The following is a 17,144-nucleotide window of genomic DNA, read 5'->3' as shown; positions in this document are numbered from 1 at the left end:
CTTATTAGTATTATTTAGTGCATTTCCGCTACACAGTTCGTCCCAGTGGTTCCACCCTGTAACAACGTTGTCCTTACTGATAAATATTCCACAGCATCAGCGTGTAGATGTGATGGTCTAGCGATAAAAGCATTGGGTTGCGAATATAGAGGTTTGGGGATCGAATCCCGTCTGGAACAGTTTTTTAATGGAAGCCTGAAACTGTATATTTGTAAAACGGCAAGATATGCAATAAAGTTTGTTAAAAAAAAACCGTTTTTGCAGACCGAACTTTTTATTCATTGGCATTAAGACGTTTATTTTATATTGTAAGGACCCAGAGTTTGGACAGAGCTGCGGGCGCCCTCTTTATTATTCATTATGGGAGTGTCTAAACAAATGAGGCAATCACTCCCAGCTGCGTTGTTGGCTGAGCGTGAAGTCAGAGAAAGAGGAATTGTTTGAATTTGGAGAAATTTATCAAAGTTAAAAGTTGACACGGTAGTCCAGGTGCCACGCAGTGTAACAAGTGTTAGGTTAGTATACGTTTAATTCCGCCAAATCCATCGTAAGTTTGCACCAGAGTATTAATCGGTCTGAGGGTACTTGAACTCACCACAAGCACGCTAGCTGGTGCTAATGAGCATGCGCGCTCAGACTGCTGCAAGCTGTGTCCGAGGTAAGACGTGAATCTGCGTGTGTTCGCCCTAACTAGTTTTAGTTTTCTGTCAATTGTTTGTTAGTTTGTTGCAATCATAACTCACAAAGTCGGGAATTGTGTGGTGTCAATTTTACGTAGTTTGTGTGGTTTTATTTATTTTTTGTCGCTCTATATTTGCACATTTGCACTGTTTCGTGGGAGCTAGTTGAGGTTCGTGACATTTTTCTTTGATGTTTAAGTTAACTCTTCTTTATTTCTTTTTGTGCATTTTTCAATTGTTAAGGGGGAAAAACACAGAAGAAACTCTGGACAGCATTGTGAATTTTGTTTTCTGTTAACCAGGATTGAAAGACATTGATTGACTCAGCAGCATCCAAGCGTGGTCTTCTATTCACTGGAACACAACGCAGAGCAGAAAACTCCAGCCAGTTCCAGCATCACAGCACCACAGTGCAGCTACCAACCTGCTAACAGGTTCTGGGCCCAGGAGACGCCTGAGACCATGAAGTGTGTTTTCCACTTTAGTGAGGAAGTTGACACCATGAGCAGACGAACAGCTGATACAATCCGCTGGTCCCCGCTTCTGTTCCATGGAGATGAGATGAACTATGGGAAACCAAGTTGTTGGATCACCTTTGAATACAGGGATTGAAAGACGCCATTCTGAATGACCCTGACGATGAGGATCCAGCTACAAATGTGGAGGCATGTGCTGAACTGATGACAAGAGCCTGTCGCTGGTGATGCGTGAGGCAGCAGATGACGGCCGCAAGGCGCTACAGATCCACAATAAAGGAAAAGACCAATCAGATCCGGACCGGCGTCCAGCAGACTGCAGCTGTGAAGGCACTCTTAGGACTTGGCAAAAATATCCCTACTTCTTATCTTATTAAAAAACTCACATCACCAGCTAAGCACCGTGAGTATACATGCATATTTATTTGTTCTCAGAGCAATTCCACGTGCATCCATCCATTCAGCAATATGCTAAAAATGTCCATTTGCTCTTTTTTAGATCCTGTAGTGCCTCCTCCCAGAGGAGGAGAACCTCCAGCCAAACATTTGGCCCAAAGGCAGCTTTTGACTGCTGGGGATTAAGTTTGTCTGTGTGTGTTTCTTAGAGTAATATGTTTCTCATTTCCTCTAGACACTTCCATGACGAGGAGCTGCTTCTTGCTGCAGCACAATGTGAAGCACAGCTAAGTGCGTCTGTGTTGTAGTCTGGGTAATAAAGGATACAGTTTTTTTGAATCAAAAACACATTTAGAAGCATTTTAACAATACAGTTTGTTTGCCAAAAAGCCTAGTTTATAGTCTCATTTCTTTGATCCTCTCTCTGTTCTCCACTGTCATTTATGTCATTTATGAAATGGCAGCTGGAAGAGTCATTCTTCTGTTTCCTCAGAGGCCTGTCCTGGTCCCTCTCCATCTGTGGCAGCAGCAAAGTCAGCGCTGGAGCTTCCAGTCCACTGGAAAGAACAACTGCCTCGCTTTCAGCACCAGTGGATTGCAAAGATGGAAAGAACCGGCAAAGCAGAACTTGTGTCGCGGCTAAAGCTTTGGTGGCATCCTCCTCAGCCCGCTCTGGTTCACACTCAGCCTCCCGCCTCACCAGACATCTTCTTGTGGACGCCACAGAAAATGTGGTCATTTGTTTTTGTCCCCAAAAGTGATGTACGTGGACAGAGACTGCTGCAGCAGATGCGGCCAGTCTCTGGTGAAGACCCCATTTTCAGAGTGGGATGAGCTTGAGGTGCGCCTGGACATCTGGCATTTCATGCGGCAATTTTCTGCAGGTGTCACGACAGAGGCTCATCCGCTCTACGGGTCTGTCTGCGTGCATTTTTGAGTGGGATCCAGAAGATGTGGCCACTTTTCTTTGCTGTGCCAAGGAGGCCCTCAAAGAAAAGTGGCCATGTTTCCAGAAGGACAGTCCACTCCACTGTGGGAGGAGGACCAGGGGAGTGGAGGAGACTGCAGCATTGATTGGAGCACTCATCCATCGACGGTGCAGATGGGAAGGACACCCTTGGACCAGGAACGGATCCAACAGATTTGGAAGGAACAGCCAAACCACCATCCGAGGACGTCCCACTCTACGTGAAGACGGGAACACTAAAGAGAGGAGGCGTGGAGCTGTCTTGCTACAGCTGTCCCTGTGGGTCGACCTCCACCTGAACCGTTTTCTACCAGGTAATGTGTGCTGAACATCTGGATTCCTAACCTTTCTGTAAACATTTCTAACATTTCCTTTCATATGGTTCAGAGACTTTTGAAACCCTGTTTGTTTCACTCAGGAGCCAGTGACGCACATTTCCAGCCATATCTCCTTCAGGGTTTGATGCCTGAAATCTCTGGATGTGTCTGCTGAGCTCCTCATCAAACACACGGCTGAGTCTGAGCTGACTGATCAGAAGATTCAGACTGAAGAAACTTCCTTTGTAAAGTTGATAATTTACATTTGTAACATGTTACAAAAAAGTTTTTTCCTGAATCAAAAAATCCCACTTTAGGTTCAAAGTACATTTTGGGGCTTTTTTTAAATACCTAATGTAGTTCTAACATTCTTGTTGTTTTTTTTAGCAGGAATCAGTGACAGAAAAATGTTTAGACACACCTGAAATTTGATAAATGTGTTTGTCTTTTCCAGTCATCATGAACCTGCAGCTGCTGGATTCTCAGAGTCGACTTTTCCAGACTGAGGATGCAGGATTTGAACATTTGGTCTAGACGCTACACACAGACATTCAGCTCCATCCTCAGCAAACATTGTTCCAGCTCCAGAGGACAGGTACACTCTGCTGTTCTCTGTTCATCGATAGGAAATGATATTTGGAGGAGGTTTCTGTTTTTCATGATGTGTGTTTCTGTCTCTAAGAATCTTCAAGGGGGGGCTCCATCTGCTAGGTGCTGCAGTTTGGACTGCATCCCTTCCTCTTCACGTCTGTACCTCAAAGAATAGACTTCAAAGCAGCTCTGCTTGTGTACAAGTCTCTCCATGGCCGAGCACCAAAGTACATCTCTGACATGTTAGTGCCATATGAACCATCTCGTACTCTGAGGACCTCAGGGGCCGGCCTCCTGTTGATTCCCAGAGTCAAAACTAAACAAGGGGAATCAGCGTTTCAATATTCTGCAGCTAAAATCTGGAACAGCCTCCCTGAAGGCGTAAGACAGGCCTCTTCTGTGTTCATGTTCAAATCTAGACTTAAAACATTTCTGTTTAGCCGTGTATATGACTGAAAGGTCCTATCTGCACTTTTCTTTCCTTTCCTTCCTTTATTTTTAAATCACTTTTCAAATTTTTTCTTTTCTTTTAAAGTAAATTTTATGTTGATTATTTCTATGATGTATTGTGCTTTTAATGCATTCTTCTGTTTTGTGAAGCACCTTGAATTACTTTGTGTATGAATTGTGCTATACAAATAAACTTGCCTTGCCTTGCCTTGCCTCTTCCAACACGGTCCATGAAGACATGGAGGACAGTCTGGTGGATGACCTGGACTGACCTGCACACAGTCTGAACTGGATGGGTTAGTGGGGGACGACACTTCAGTTTATGTGAGTCAAGGTAGGTGAGCGTATACTTTTGGTACTATAGTGTACATGTGAGTACATCACAGAGATGCTCTGCAAAGTTCCTCAGCAGCTGGTGGCAGATAAATTCTGATGCTGCAGGTTTCCTGCTCTGCAGTGGCCTGGAGTGAGAAACCTGATGTAGTTTGTTGCTGCATGAAGGTCTTTGTGGATGCTTTCTTGTCTAAAGTTCTGTCCTTGTTCTGAGGAGAACAAAGTAGCAGGATCTTCCAGAAATAATTTTAACAATTTTTATTTACAAGTATTTACAAATACATTTATATTAACAGATATATTTAATACGGAGCCCGTGTCCTGACATTAAGATATAAAAATATATCTTGTTCCCACAGATTATCTCGTTCGCACAAATACTATTGCGTTCCCTCAAAATACTATTCCGTTCCCTCGAAATGATTAACTCGTGCGAACCCAATAATTATGTCGTTCGAACGCAATAATTAATCCGTTCGAACGCAATAATTATTCACGTCATAAGTCATTCACGCGGATATGCTCTCTGTACGCCAGCAAAAGCCGCTTTCAGCGGTAACTTCCGTGTCTCTGTGACCCATATTCGTTCAAAAAAGGAACATGAAAAACAAAAATGATCACTTTATTACCGTCTCAATGAATATAAGAAAAATATCAATAGATTTATGATAACTAGGCTGCTTTGTCATTCGATAGCTCCTGCTAGGCTACTACTAGCGCCGCCGCAGAGCTCTTTGATGTATGCCGGCATTTGGGCAACTGGCTGGTCGGTTGACAGACAGCTGATATTGTAGTTCACATTCACACACTGGTGGTCGCTCCGCTGCCAAACACAGGCGCCCGCCTACCACCAGAGGCAAGGTGGGGTTCAGTGTCTTGCCCAAGGACACTTCGACTCATGGACGTGCAAGGCGGGAATCGAACCTGTAATCTTACGATCATGGGTCGACCGCCCTACCGCTGCACCACGGCCGCCCGAATAATTATTGCATTCGAACGGATAAATTATTGCGTTCGAACGACATAATTATTGCGTTCGCACGAGTTAATCATTTCGAGGGAACGCAATAGTATCTTGTGGGAACGGAATAGTATTTCGTGCGAACGAGATAATAATCTGTGGGAACAAGATATATTTTTATATCTTAATGTCAGGACACGGGCTCCGTAATTTAAAGATTTACATATTTATTCGCTTTGTTCACTCTGAGTGTAGTACATTTTTTGTCCACTAGATGGTGCCAAAAGTGGTGAACAAAATAGCTGGTTCCCCCCAGTTAAAGAAAGTCCTCAATGCTCATTGAAATGACTTGAAACGTTCAAAAGTAACAATAAATTAAAATTTATTGAAAGTTAAATAATCACAATCAGCCATTACTTTTGAGTTGATTAACAGAATTATTTGAAAAACAAACTAATGAAATAGGGCTGGACAAAAATGATGGGACCCACAACCTTTTGAAGCAATCACTGCAATGAAACTGTTTCTGTATTTGTCAATGAGCCTTCTGCACCTGTCCACAGGTATGTTGGCCCCCTCCTCATCAGCAAACTGCTCCAGTTGTCTCAGGTTTGATGGTGTCTTCTCCAAATGTCATGTTTCAGCTCCTTCCAATGATGTTCAATGGGATTCAGGTCTGGGCTCATAGGATCCACTTCAGAATGGTCCAACACTTTTCTCTGAGCCGTTCTTGGGGTTTCTGGCTGTGTTGTGGATCCTTGTCCTGTTGGAAGACCCATGACCTGCGACTGAGACCAAGCTTTCTGACACTAGGCAGCACATTAAAACCCAGAATGCCTTGATCATCTGGAGATTTCCTTCAACCTTCCAGACAGCCCCAAACAGAACTGATCCTCCTCCATGTTTCACAGTAGGGACAGTGTTCTTTTGGTTGGATGCTTCATTTTTGAGTCTACCAACATAGAGCTGATGTTACTTACCAAAAAGCTCCAGTTTGGTCTCATCATTTTCCCAGAAGCTTTGTGGCTTGTCTACATGCATTTTTGCAAATTTCAGTCTGGCTTTTTGATGATTTCCTTTCAACAGTGGTTCCTCCTTGGTCGTCAACAACCTTGATCTAGGAGTTCACCTTTAATGTCTTTGGAGGTTGTTCTGGGCTCTTTGGATACAGTTCCAACTATCCGTCTCCTCAATTTGTCATCAATGTTCCTCTTCGTCCAGGGAGGTTGGCTACTGTCCCGTGGGTCTTAAACTTCTGACTAATATGTACCACTGTGGTCACAGGAACTTCAAGCTGCTTAGAGATGCGGAGCAGATGTGGTCTGTGACGTCTGCACTGGAATAAACGACACGCCCTGAAGTCCTGTCTGACCTGCCTTTCTCCTTCCTGGGAGGAACACCTTCAGCCTCATTTGAAAGCAGCTGCATTGAAGAAACACAAGCTGGTGGGACCCTCCAAGAACCTGCAGGAGAACATCTGCTCCTCCAGTCATGATGAGGTGATGAGGATGTTCTGTCACACTGATCACAATCTGTTCTCTCTGCTCTGTGGAAGAACATAACACTGTCTCATCTCACAGCTGCTTCAACAGCAGGTGGAGGAGAGTGAGGAGGTCTTCACTTAGATGATCCGTCTCCTCCAGAAGAGAAGAGGTGAAGTAAAGAACAAGATCAGATTCCAACAGCTAACTGAAGTGAGGCGGGTCAAAGGTCTTCTTCAGAAGGAGCTGGAGCAGGACATGACTGAGCTGATGAGGAGATGCTGTGAGCGTCAGCAGAGACGGGATGGCAAAGCAGTTATCTGTCACTTAAACCTGTGTTCTTTATGATATGAATAAATCAAGTCAACGTGGTATTTTGTCATTTTCTCACTGAGTGAAGATGCTGGAATGCTTCCCATAACCTACAATGATTGACATGTAACACTCACAAAAGCTGATCTAGCTTACATACTGATGTGGTGACAATTTTCACCTTTTGTAAGAATTCAAAAAACTTTCTGTGTGAACATGACTTATGAAACCCTGTTTGTTTCACTCAGGAGCCACTGTCGCACATTTCCAGCCATATCTCCTTGAGGGTTTGGTGCGTTGGAATGATGAAGGGATGGAGGACGCTGTCAAAGGAAATTCCTCCTTCCAGTTATTTGAAACTACAATGAGAGAGGCCGTGGAGCAACTCAGCCAAGCAGAGCTTGGAAGCCCTGGGATGAGAGTTATCGTCCTCCTGGAGCATAAACGGGTAAGAAATATATACATTAGTTATTCTGCAATTGATCTATTTAGCTCCTAATGTCACGACAGCACTAAGAGCTTTTTTTTACTTTGTGTGGGTGCTCCATGCTCCAGACCCCTGAAGAGGAGGACAGGCTGCTGGAGAGAGTCGATGAGCAGGACTTCCAAGACTGTCCCAGTGTTAGATGACCCCCACCTTGATGTTGTTGCCAGCCCCTCATCTTCACCTCAGCCACGACCGCACCTGGAGTCACAGCCAACTGAGACTGAAAGCAGCCCTTCAGACGAGGCAGAGGTGAGACGTTTTAATCTGTTTAAAGGGCCGTCCTTTCATTTCAGTCTCATTCCTAACATTCTTTTGCATTTATTAGTGGGCTGTTGTTGGACCCGATGGCATAGCTGGCTGGGACAAAGTCAAGGATCTGGCTTCTTACTCGGTGGGACTCCTTACCTCACTGACCCACAAGTTACAGAGGTCATTGGATCATGGACGGCTCTCCTGGATGTGGATAAAGAGCGGGTCAACTACCAGCCCCGGCACCAGCCTCAACTTACACACGGCCGCTTTAAGGCACCAAAACGCTCCGGGGTGACACCAGGAGTGGAAAGTGTCAAAAGGTGTCTCAGTGGACATCCTGGGGTCCAGCTCAGTGGCCAAGCACCAGCCTCTTGGTTCAATTGAGTTTTATTTGTATAGCCCAAATTCACAACATGTTGAGGCTGTATGCATCAAGCTTAGCAGATTACATGAGACTCCCACCAAAAAGGTTGGAGGTGGTCCAAAACCCTCACGGATTACTAGCATATCCGGGATGTGGTGCAGAGGCTGATGGATCCATGATCCAGCTGTTTGAGCTCAATCAGAGGAAACTCCTTCAGTGGTGAGCACAGCTCGTTATTTTCTTCTATTTCACAGACTTTTCCAACATTATCATAATACCTTTGATTCATTTCAGGTTTCAGCGGCGGCAGAAAAACCAAGAAATGAGGCCGAGGACACTCATTGACTCCACCCGAGCCAGTTGCTGTAGCTGCAAGCGACCTTCCAGCTCCAAGGGAAAAAATGGATGAGGCACCACATCCACATCTGGGCCAAACTTCAAATGGATTCTCCCTCTAAATAGAGCAGGACAGGTATGGTGTCAAATTAGCGCCTAAAGTATTGCGCATCAAAACAGTAAAACCGCGCATCAAAACCCCAAATCTGCGAATCAAAATGCATAAATTGAGAACCAAAACCCACAATTTGCAACCAAAAGCCTTTCCCCAAAGCACAATCCTATTTCTTAGCTGCCGATTTGTTTTCTCGCCATTCTGAAATCCTGTTTTTGAGTTGCAGTTTTATTTTGAAATTATCTTTTTGAGTTGCGCTTTTATTTTTTGAGTTGCTCTTTTATTTTTTGCGGTTTTGATTCTAAAACCTGTCGACACGTAAAAACAGTGTCATGTCAGTCAAGGGGAGGGGAGGCGGGGCATCCCTGATATCCAGAAGCTCATTGGCTGCCGAATAACACAGAGTCTTATGTCAACAGTCCAGTTTAGAATGTGCCGGTAAGTTTTCATGTTTTTCATATCTTTTACTATATTAAACGATCAAACTTGTACTTTATTTAACCAGAGGACGCCAGCACAATCAGATGAGGAGCTCCCCCAGTAGCTGCTAGTGAAAAAAGATGTTAGAAAGTTAGATGTTGCATGACAAACTATCACCATTGTCCTCCCGTGTTAGCATGCTAGCTAGCTCAATGCTAGCGGGGTTTCCAGCTCTTTTCATGACTTTTATGGATTAAACAAAGTCGATTTTTTTTTTTTTCCTTTTTTTTTTTTTTACCACATTGTCAGGATCGGTCATGTCAACCTGGGAATAATTGCCCGTGGATTGTCACTAGGGTTAATCAAATATGTTATAACCTACAAGGTTTCTCAATATTTTTTAAGAAGTACATTCATGTATATATAAGGTTTCTCAATATTTCCTTAGGGATTACAGATGAATTGAACAACAAAGCAACACATTGCTGCAAGAAAGTGACACCTTTCCTAGTTTGGGCTCAAGTTAATCCCCATTTTAAAAAATAAATAAAAGTAAAATTATGATTCAGAAACACAATTTTTATTTGAGGTACCAGAGCAAATTTCCCACGGGTGGGATCAATAAAGTTTTTCTGATTCTGAACTGTATTCCAAAACCATTTTATTCTCAACCTTGAAGATTGCAGGTTAACACAGGAACTTAACTCTCACAATATGCAGCTACTGAGTGTCATTTAAGGTGTGTGTTTTAACACATTTTAACTGTCTTAAATACATTTTTTTCTTTGTGTGCAGGATGCTGTGGATATTGGACGACAGTCTAACTTAAACCAGGGAGAGCAGGAAACTGTTGGAGTTGTTCCCTCTGTGGTTTGTCCTCTCAGACCTGTCACTATTGTACAACCCTTGTGGGACATCGGAAAACCATGGCCAAGACATTAACATAAATGTACTGATATATGCATGTCTATGGAGTCCTATACTGTTCATAATTAAATAAATAAATATTTGATTAAATAAATAAATGTGACCTCATGCAAATACACAGTCAACCAATAAATCTCTCATGAATATATAAAAAGACCATGAAATGGTGAAAAACCTGCACACTGATTTTAAATTAGCCATTATATTATTCAATATATTTCATTTTGCTTTAAAAACCTGTTGATTATTTAAAAAAAGCATTTTAAAATATTCGTTTTATTCATGTCAAATATTATTATAATTTTACTTCTTTTTTCAGAACCTTGGATTTCAAAATCAATATTTTCCAAAGTAGCTTTGTTTTATTTCATGTTACAGTTTTTCACCATGGCGTATTTATTTCATGAAGACCTTTAAGCCTATTAAGAAACTCGGTTTCATTTTGATGACACTCATAGGGGGTGTACACATTAAGGATGACACATTCCTTGCCATTCTGTGTTAAGTGTATAGGTATACACCAGTCCACTTCCAGCCTAATGATATTTATACACATTCAAAAAACGTTCACTTTGAATGAACATAAAAAATTTATGGAAAGGATTTCCACATGATTAGATTGCGTTACTTGAACAAAAATGAATCATGTTGGTCCTACTTAATGTATTTAGGTTGGCTCAACTTAATGTATTTAGGTTCAAACTAATAAATTTATGTTGATTCAATTTAAATAGAGCAGTTTCACCCAACTTTAAATTGACATTGTTGCTAACTCTAAAAAGAAAAAAGTTGATCCAATTTAGTTGAATCACTTCAATTGGTCACACCTAAGTAAATTAAGTTTATTTATCTTAAATTTCTATTTTTTCCTTAATTTTATTTATTTATCTGTAATTGATACGTTGTTCCAAAGTTACAACCAATGGGTCTTTTAATTTTCACATCAAAGACATGAATTACCCAGCAAAGTCCCACATCACATGACAGGAGCTCAAATGCAGCAAACTCTGACTTTAGTATTGGAACATTAACAATATGCCACAGAGGGGGGTTGGTCATCATCCTCTACCAAACTTTAACTCATGGTGCAAAAAAATAAATAAACATAACAGTTTAAATCACTAGTTAAAACAGAGTAAAACAGCTAGACAAAAAAACCCAGGGACAAAAACTCACACTTAGACCCCAATCTGCCCAGATAGACAAATAAAATGGTATCCCACAATTCCTTGCGATTACTAATGCATCCAATTTAATGGTATCATGTTGGATCAACATGATTGAAATTAGTAACTTTTAAATGGATTATTTTTATGTACAATCGACATGATCCATTCACGTAAGATTTACAAACATAAAATTTTCTGGTTGAAATGACAAGTTAGTTTTTCGTTATTTTAATTGGCTGGTAATTTCCTTTTTTTGAGTGGAGGAATCAAGTCTTTTATCCCAGAGGATGGCTATTCCCCCAGATATCCGACCTATAATTATTCCATCACAAATATCCCTCGTGGACTCCCCAGCCCCATGGAAATTTTCATGTATTGAGTTTAATCCCTCCAAGTCCTGCTTTGTTAAAAAGGTCTCTTGTAAACAAAGCACATCACATTTTTCCAACAGTTGGTCTACAACAACTCTGTGGGATCGGTCCTCTGCACTCTGACCCAAACGCAGGCCACGACAGTTGTAGGAGAGTACTCTTAAATCCATAAGTTCAGCTTTAAGGCACTGCTGCGCTACTAGGAGGTGAAGCCCCACCCCTCAGCTTGCTTGGAAGCGCGTTGTTTAAACCAGTGACACCAACTTTACGTGGTTCAAAGAATCGCCGCACATAAGTACCAGCTGGCCAGATTTCTGGGTTATACATGTCAGCCACATTATTGCACTCAGCTGAGACTTTGAAGGATGCATATCTATTAACAGTGTTCAGCCTCTGGCACATCACCTCCCGGCCAAGTTGCCTCTTGAGATAATCCGATAATGTCTCTGGATCAAGATCTGGAGAGAATTTTGAAGCAAAAACACTCACCATTTTTGTGGTGACCATACGGATATTCTCTGCTGCTCCGGTGCCCACGATTATATTTTTACCCGGTTTTTTAACTCCGGGTGCGGCTGTTCATTGGACCTTTTTGTTCTTCATTTGCCTTTTGCCTTTTTTTACAACGTCGCTCCATTTCGGGGATCCGGATGTATCCCTGTGTATTCCGAGGACAGGGATTTCTCCAACATTTCTCCATCCTTGGGCGGAGGAACGTGCAGAGAACTTTGAAGGGGCAGGTGTTGCGTCGAAGAGTGGGGATTCCCATCCTGCTCACCGACACACCCACTTTTCGCCGCACCGGTAGCTCTAGGGGCCTGCGGGGTCGCTGACGTTGATCCACCTCCTTTAGCCCCCAGGCCAGCACCAAAGACACGCTGATCACTGCCGTGAGCCATTTCCGTTTCCAAACTATACACCAGATGATTCACGTCAGTGGTGATTGCACGAAGATCAGCACACTCATCCACTTGAAGCTGTAGCGCGCATCCCATAGCGCTGACGTCAGCATGTAACCTATCCACTCTCCTCAGCAGGCCGCAAACATCCAGACTCGTAAATGTAACAGGTGGCAAGTCCTCCAAGTAATGCGATACATATCGCGGAATACTTTCCCCACATTCATTTAAGACTTTCAGACAACTTTTCAAATTATTCACGTCTTTTTGCGCTCCTTTGTGCGTTATATTTCGCTGCGTTGTCGGGCAGAGCTCAAACAGCACTCTCTTGGAGGCCTCAATCCATTCAGAGTCAAAGGTGTTTGCAACTAGTAACACAATTTCCTCCAGACTTAAAGTTCTGCTTTTTACAGCAAGGAAATGTAAGAGTTCATCCTCCACAATTGTTTTGCCATCCACAGTTCTGTAAACCTCAGGCTTGAGTCTAGGTTGATGTGCTAAAGCAGCAGGAGAGCAAGCTGAACCACCATCTGCACCTTCGGCCATATTGTGCCGAAGATGGAACTAGCGGTCGGTTACATTTGTTCTTAGGTTTGGTTTTTGTGATATAAAACTAAGACTGATTGAATACAGGATTTAAAAAAAAAAAAAGATTTTTCCTGAATCAAAAATTCCAAGTTTACTTTTATTAGTTTTTATTGTTAAGAAGCTTCTTAAAAGTATCTAGATGTACACGGAGCAAGGTTCAAAGTACTTTTTGGGCTTGTTTTAAATACCCAATCTAATTCTAAAATTCTTGTTTTGTTTTTTCAGCAGGAATCAGTGACAGAAAATGTTTAGACTCACCTGAAATGTGTGTATTTTTCCACTCATCATGTGATGAAGCACCTGAACCTTCAGCTGCTGGATTTTCAGAGTCGACTTTTCCAGAGTGAGGATGTGGGATTTGAACAATTGGGTCAAACGCTACACACAGACGTTCGATCCAGGACCCACAGATCAGCACCATCCTCAGCAAACACTGTTCCAGCTCCAGAGGACAGGTACACTCTGCTGTTCTCTTTTTATTGGTAGGAAATGATATTTTCAGGACGTTTGTGTTTTTCATTTTCACTGTCGTGTGTTTCTGCCTCTAAGAATCTTCCAGGGTGGGGCTCCATCTGCCAGGTGCTGCAGTGTGGACTGGATCCCTTCCTCTTCCAACAAAGTCCATGAATACATGGAGGACAAAGTCTGGTGTGATGACCTGGACTGGCCTGCACACAGTCCTGACCTGAACTCCATAGAACACCAGGCCTTCTCCACCAACATCAGTGTGTGACCTCACCAATGACCTTTTGGAAGAAAGGTCACAAACCCTCCTCAACCTTGTGGACAACATTCCCAGAAGAGTTGAAGCTGTAATCGCTGCAAAAGGTGGATCCACATGGTACTGAACTCAATGGGTTAGTGACTCATCTCCAAAGAAAGACCGAGAGAGGGGGACCGGTCACCTATGCTCGAAGGCATAGACATGGGGGACACAGAATGTCCCCCCACCCACCCACCCACATATCCGTGGTGCCTTTAACACCGTCAGAACGGGCAGGAGGAAGAGAGCAGCGTGAACGCGAGGAGGGGGCGTGTCTGCAGCTGTGAACGCTGACCAGAGTCTGTTATGGGATGGAATGTTTTTCTGGAAAGACGGTCAGTGGGGGACATAGGGGACTCATAGTGGACATGTGAGCGCCCAAAAACGAAAAACAAATCCTTTTATCTCCCTAGACTAAGACCCCCAATTTCCGGGAAAAAATAATTAGATTTGTGTCAGGGCGCCCCCACTATTCTAGGCGGGGGCGGGTTGTAGACTCAACGCTTATGATTCCAGACCCGCACCAAACTAACAGCTGATTCCTAATAAAAAATAGTTGTCATCAATAAAATTAATATTATTTATTGGGTTTACTGGATTGAAAGAAAATAAATAGACAGGAGTCTGCATCAAAGTGAATTTGTTTCCATCATCTCACTCATCTGAGTGTTTGACAGACAGAAAAGTCTATGGTTGTGGAAAATGGACAAAAGATCAAAGGAAATATCAAACTCATAAAGAATAAAAATAATTCCAATAAAGAATGAAATATACTGTATATCCTGACAGAATTTTGAATTATTGAACTATCGTAAGGGTGTAAAAATAATCCATTCGGCAATATATCGCAATACGTCATTTGGCAATACTTGTATCGATTCAAAATGCTGCCAGATCGATATTTATTTAATTATTTATGAGCGTCCTTCAGCGTCTGACTCTTGTTGTCCACTTCACCCTCCGACCGCTAGTTGGCAGCAGAGAACACGGAGCCTCTTTGAGCAGCTGAACACAACACAAGACAACAGGAAGACTGCAGCCAGAGGCAGCTTGTTCTGTTGTTATGAGACTTGAACTATGTAGTTTTTACTTGAAATGGATACCAGACAGAAACTCTGAGCCATGTTGCTGCCAGTAAGATACGAAAACGTGGATTGCTGTGCTTTTTAGCGGCTCAGATAAATAAGATGGACAATGAAACACGGCAGCAGCTAATAGGCTAATGCGCTTAGCATCTGCTAACATAGAATAGAATGGCTTTATTGTCATTGTGCATAGTAAAATGAGATTTAAACATGCTAGCAATGCGGGCTAAAGTTCTGCAGAACCTCAAAGCAATGGATTCTAGTTTAGGGACCTTATGGATCAGAGGGATGTTTACAACGCTTTAAAAATGGCTGACATTGTGATGATCAGCGTTACCAGTTACTTCAGTGTGTGAGAAGCGTGGCTGCAAAGGTGCAACAGAGAGGATTTGTAAACAAAGCCTCTTTTATGTCACATTAAAGCAACTTTTCTTCGTTCTGTCATTCTGCCTCATCATCACACCTTATTGTTTCTGGAAATAATCAGATATATTATCTGAGAGAAGCTACATTAATGCTGAAAATAAACAGCATTTTAAATACCCAATAAAAACTTATTGGTTAAGGCTCATTCATTCTTTGTTTTTTTTTACACTGAAAAAGTTTTTTTTAAATCAGACGATGTTGACTGTTCCCTTTCTTTATTTTAACTTACCAAAATAAAAGCATTATGAATTTGCTTTGGCAAACGCAACTTATATATGAGATACAATTGCAGTGCTTAACATTGTGATCATTAAACTGAATTTGACCATTTTATTACAGTGGAAGACATTAAAATTCAGGTTGAGTTTTTTCGAAGTCATTTCTAAAAAAATATCGGGATACGTATCGTATCGCCAGACTCTTGCCAATACACACCCCTAAACTATCGTGATATATCGGTAAAAATATTTTTTCTAACACATCTAGGTTGAGGCTCCCTGAGCTTTCATCTCAGTGATCCAAATGTCGCTTTGAGAGGTTCAGGTTGCTGACCCCTGGTCTAACACATCCACGTGCAGTCCAGGTTTGTATTGAACATTTTCATGTATAAAGTAAAATGTTTTGTGAAAAAAACAATATTGTTCCATAATGAGGAAATACAACACTTTATGTTCTTAATTTGTTATTTATTTTTCATCCTCAAAGAATCGATAAGAGTGTCGTTAAAATACCATATCGATAAGCAGTATCAATAAGAGTAATAGTACCGTTAAAACTTTAACGACACCCATCCCTACTCATAAGGCCCTATAAAAACTCAAGGAATCTATATTTTTTGGTAATTTCATTAGGGTTGTCAGTCTTAAATTTTTATTACATTGAAGATAAGTCATTTGCTGAAGTGTGTGCTTTAACATCCTTTCAACTCTGAAGTTGCTTCCTATAGTTGCATATGTGAGAGGTTTCAGGAATGCAGCTACAATCTCAACCCCCCCCTTCAGGAGAAAACAGTCTTTGATCTTCTAAGGCCATTTGGTTGTAGGTCTGACATGGGCCATAAATTAACTATCTCTGGTACTGTAGCTGTGGGAACCACTCCAGGCGTCCATTCACGTGTGAAGAACAAAGCTCTAGGATCGACTTCCTGCGGTGACAGTTCCTGCCACCCATGGGGATTCCGTACCGTGTCCATCTGTGAGGTTCCCCCCAGAGACCAGATGCTGTGATGGGCTGAAGGAAGTAGGCGGGCTCCTCTGTCAGCCAATCTCTAGCGACCAGAGGCGGAGATTCGGCGGCATCTTGCTCCCTGGGGAGGATGTTCTGACCACATGCTTAAAAGTCTGAACTCAAGGAATTTTCCTGTGTCTCCAGACAAGCTGCATGTGATTTCGGAATGTAACCTCTTGCGTATTGCAGGCCTTTGTTTTGGACACCCAGATCGATCTGTTTTATTATCTTTTACTTTTTAGAAATATTGTTAGGGAATAAATTTGTTAAACTTAATCCGGCCGAATCCCGTGGTTTTCTTCTTCTCGACTTTTTTGAACATGCAACAAGGAAAGTAATCTCAAAGCGACAGATTATATTTCCAACATTTTTGGTGACCCCGACGTGATAGGTAGGGAAGGAACGCGAATCGCAACGCGGATAAGAGGACCCATCGTGGTTTATTATGAGATTTGAGACTTTCGGCGAAAAGTCGGTGACGCTCCCCCCCACGTGCTTTACTTTCCTCGAGGCCTCACAAACAAAAGGTAAAGCAGGAACCTGTTCGTAAATTCTGTATTTTGATCAGGTTATTCTCTTAGTGAATAACTCAAATTGTGGGGAAGTGAAGTGTGTGGCGGCATAGCGCACCTGTATAAGTTTTGTGGGTTCACCCTCCCTTGAACAGCGTATTGGACGGGAGCAAATTATACACTTTGGACGGCTGCAAATTGATACATATTGAATATAAGCAAATTATACAGGTCTTGCG

At 42.2% G+C, this 17,144-nt stretch overlaps 1 protein-coding gene across 16 annotated transcripts; it reads left to right on the top strand.

Moving 5' to 3' along the window:
- Positions 1 to 299: 299 nt before the first annotated feature.
- LOC105358128 (uncharacterized) lies at positions 300 to 15,419 on the top strand. Of its 16 annotated transcripts, none has more exons than XR_013653319.1 (17): positions 300 to 658; positions 924 to 1,554; positions 1,656 to 1,865; positions 2,046 to 2,833; positions 2,938 to 3,081; positions 3,291 to 3,431; positions 3,519 to 3,808; positions 4,114 to 4,201; positions 6,456 to 6,670; positions 6,752 to 6,935; positions 7,213 to 7,412; positions 7,520 to 7,700; positions 7,777 to 8,286; positions 8,362 to 8,539; positions 9,734 to 9,887; positions 13,190 to 13,347; positions 13,442 to 15,419. XR_013653319.1 is itself a non-coding variant. In XM_078941310.1 (17 exons), the coding sequence occupies exons 10-12, from the start codon at positions 6,797 to 6,799 to the stop codon at positions 7,592 to 7,594; spliced, it is 303 nt and encodes a 100-aa protein (XP_078797436.1). In that variant the 5' UTR covers positions 343 to 658; positions 983 to 1,559; positions 1,656 to 1,843; positions 2,046 to 2,833; positions 2,938 to 3,081; positions 3,291 to 3,431; positions 3,519 to 3,808; positions 4,114 to 4,201; positions 6,456 to 6,670; positions 6,752 to 6,796; the 3' UTR covers positions 7,595 to 7,700; positions 7,777 to 8,286; positions 8,362 to 8,539; positions 9,734 to 9,887; positions 13,190 to 13,347; positions 13,442 to 15,419. The 16 variants fall into 16 exon arrangements, 3 of the variants coding, with proteins under 3 accessions (XP_078797436.1, XP_078797437.1, XP_078797438.1); XR_013653317.1 differs by having other exon boundaries at positions 924 to 1,559; positions 2,017 to 2,833; XR_013653316.1 differs by having other exon boundaries at positions 301 to 658; positions 924 to 1,559.
- The last annotated feature ends 1,725 nt before the right edge of the window (positions 15,420 to 17,144 follow it).

Source organism: Oryzias latipes, chromosome 22 (assembly GCF_053564925.1).
Source record: "Oryzias latipes strain Hd-rR chromosome 22, Olatipes_Hd-rR_3.1".
Classification (NCBI taxonomy): Eukaryota; Metazoa; Chordata; class Actinopteri; order Beloniformes; family Adrianichthyidae; genus Oryzias; species Oryzias latipes.
The sequence above is the reverse complement of the archived record's forward strand: the minus strand, read 5'-3'. Positions and strand labels throughout refer to the sequence as shown.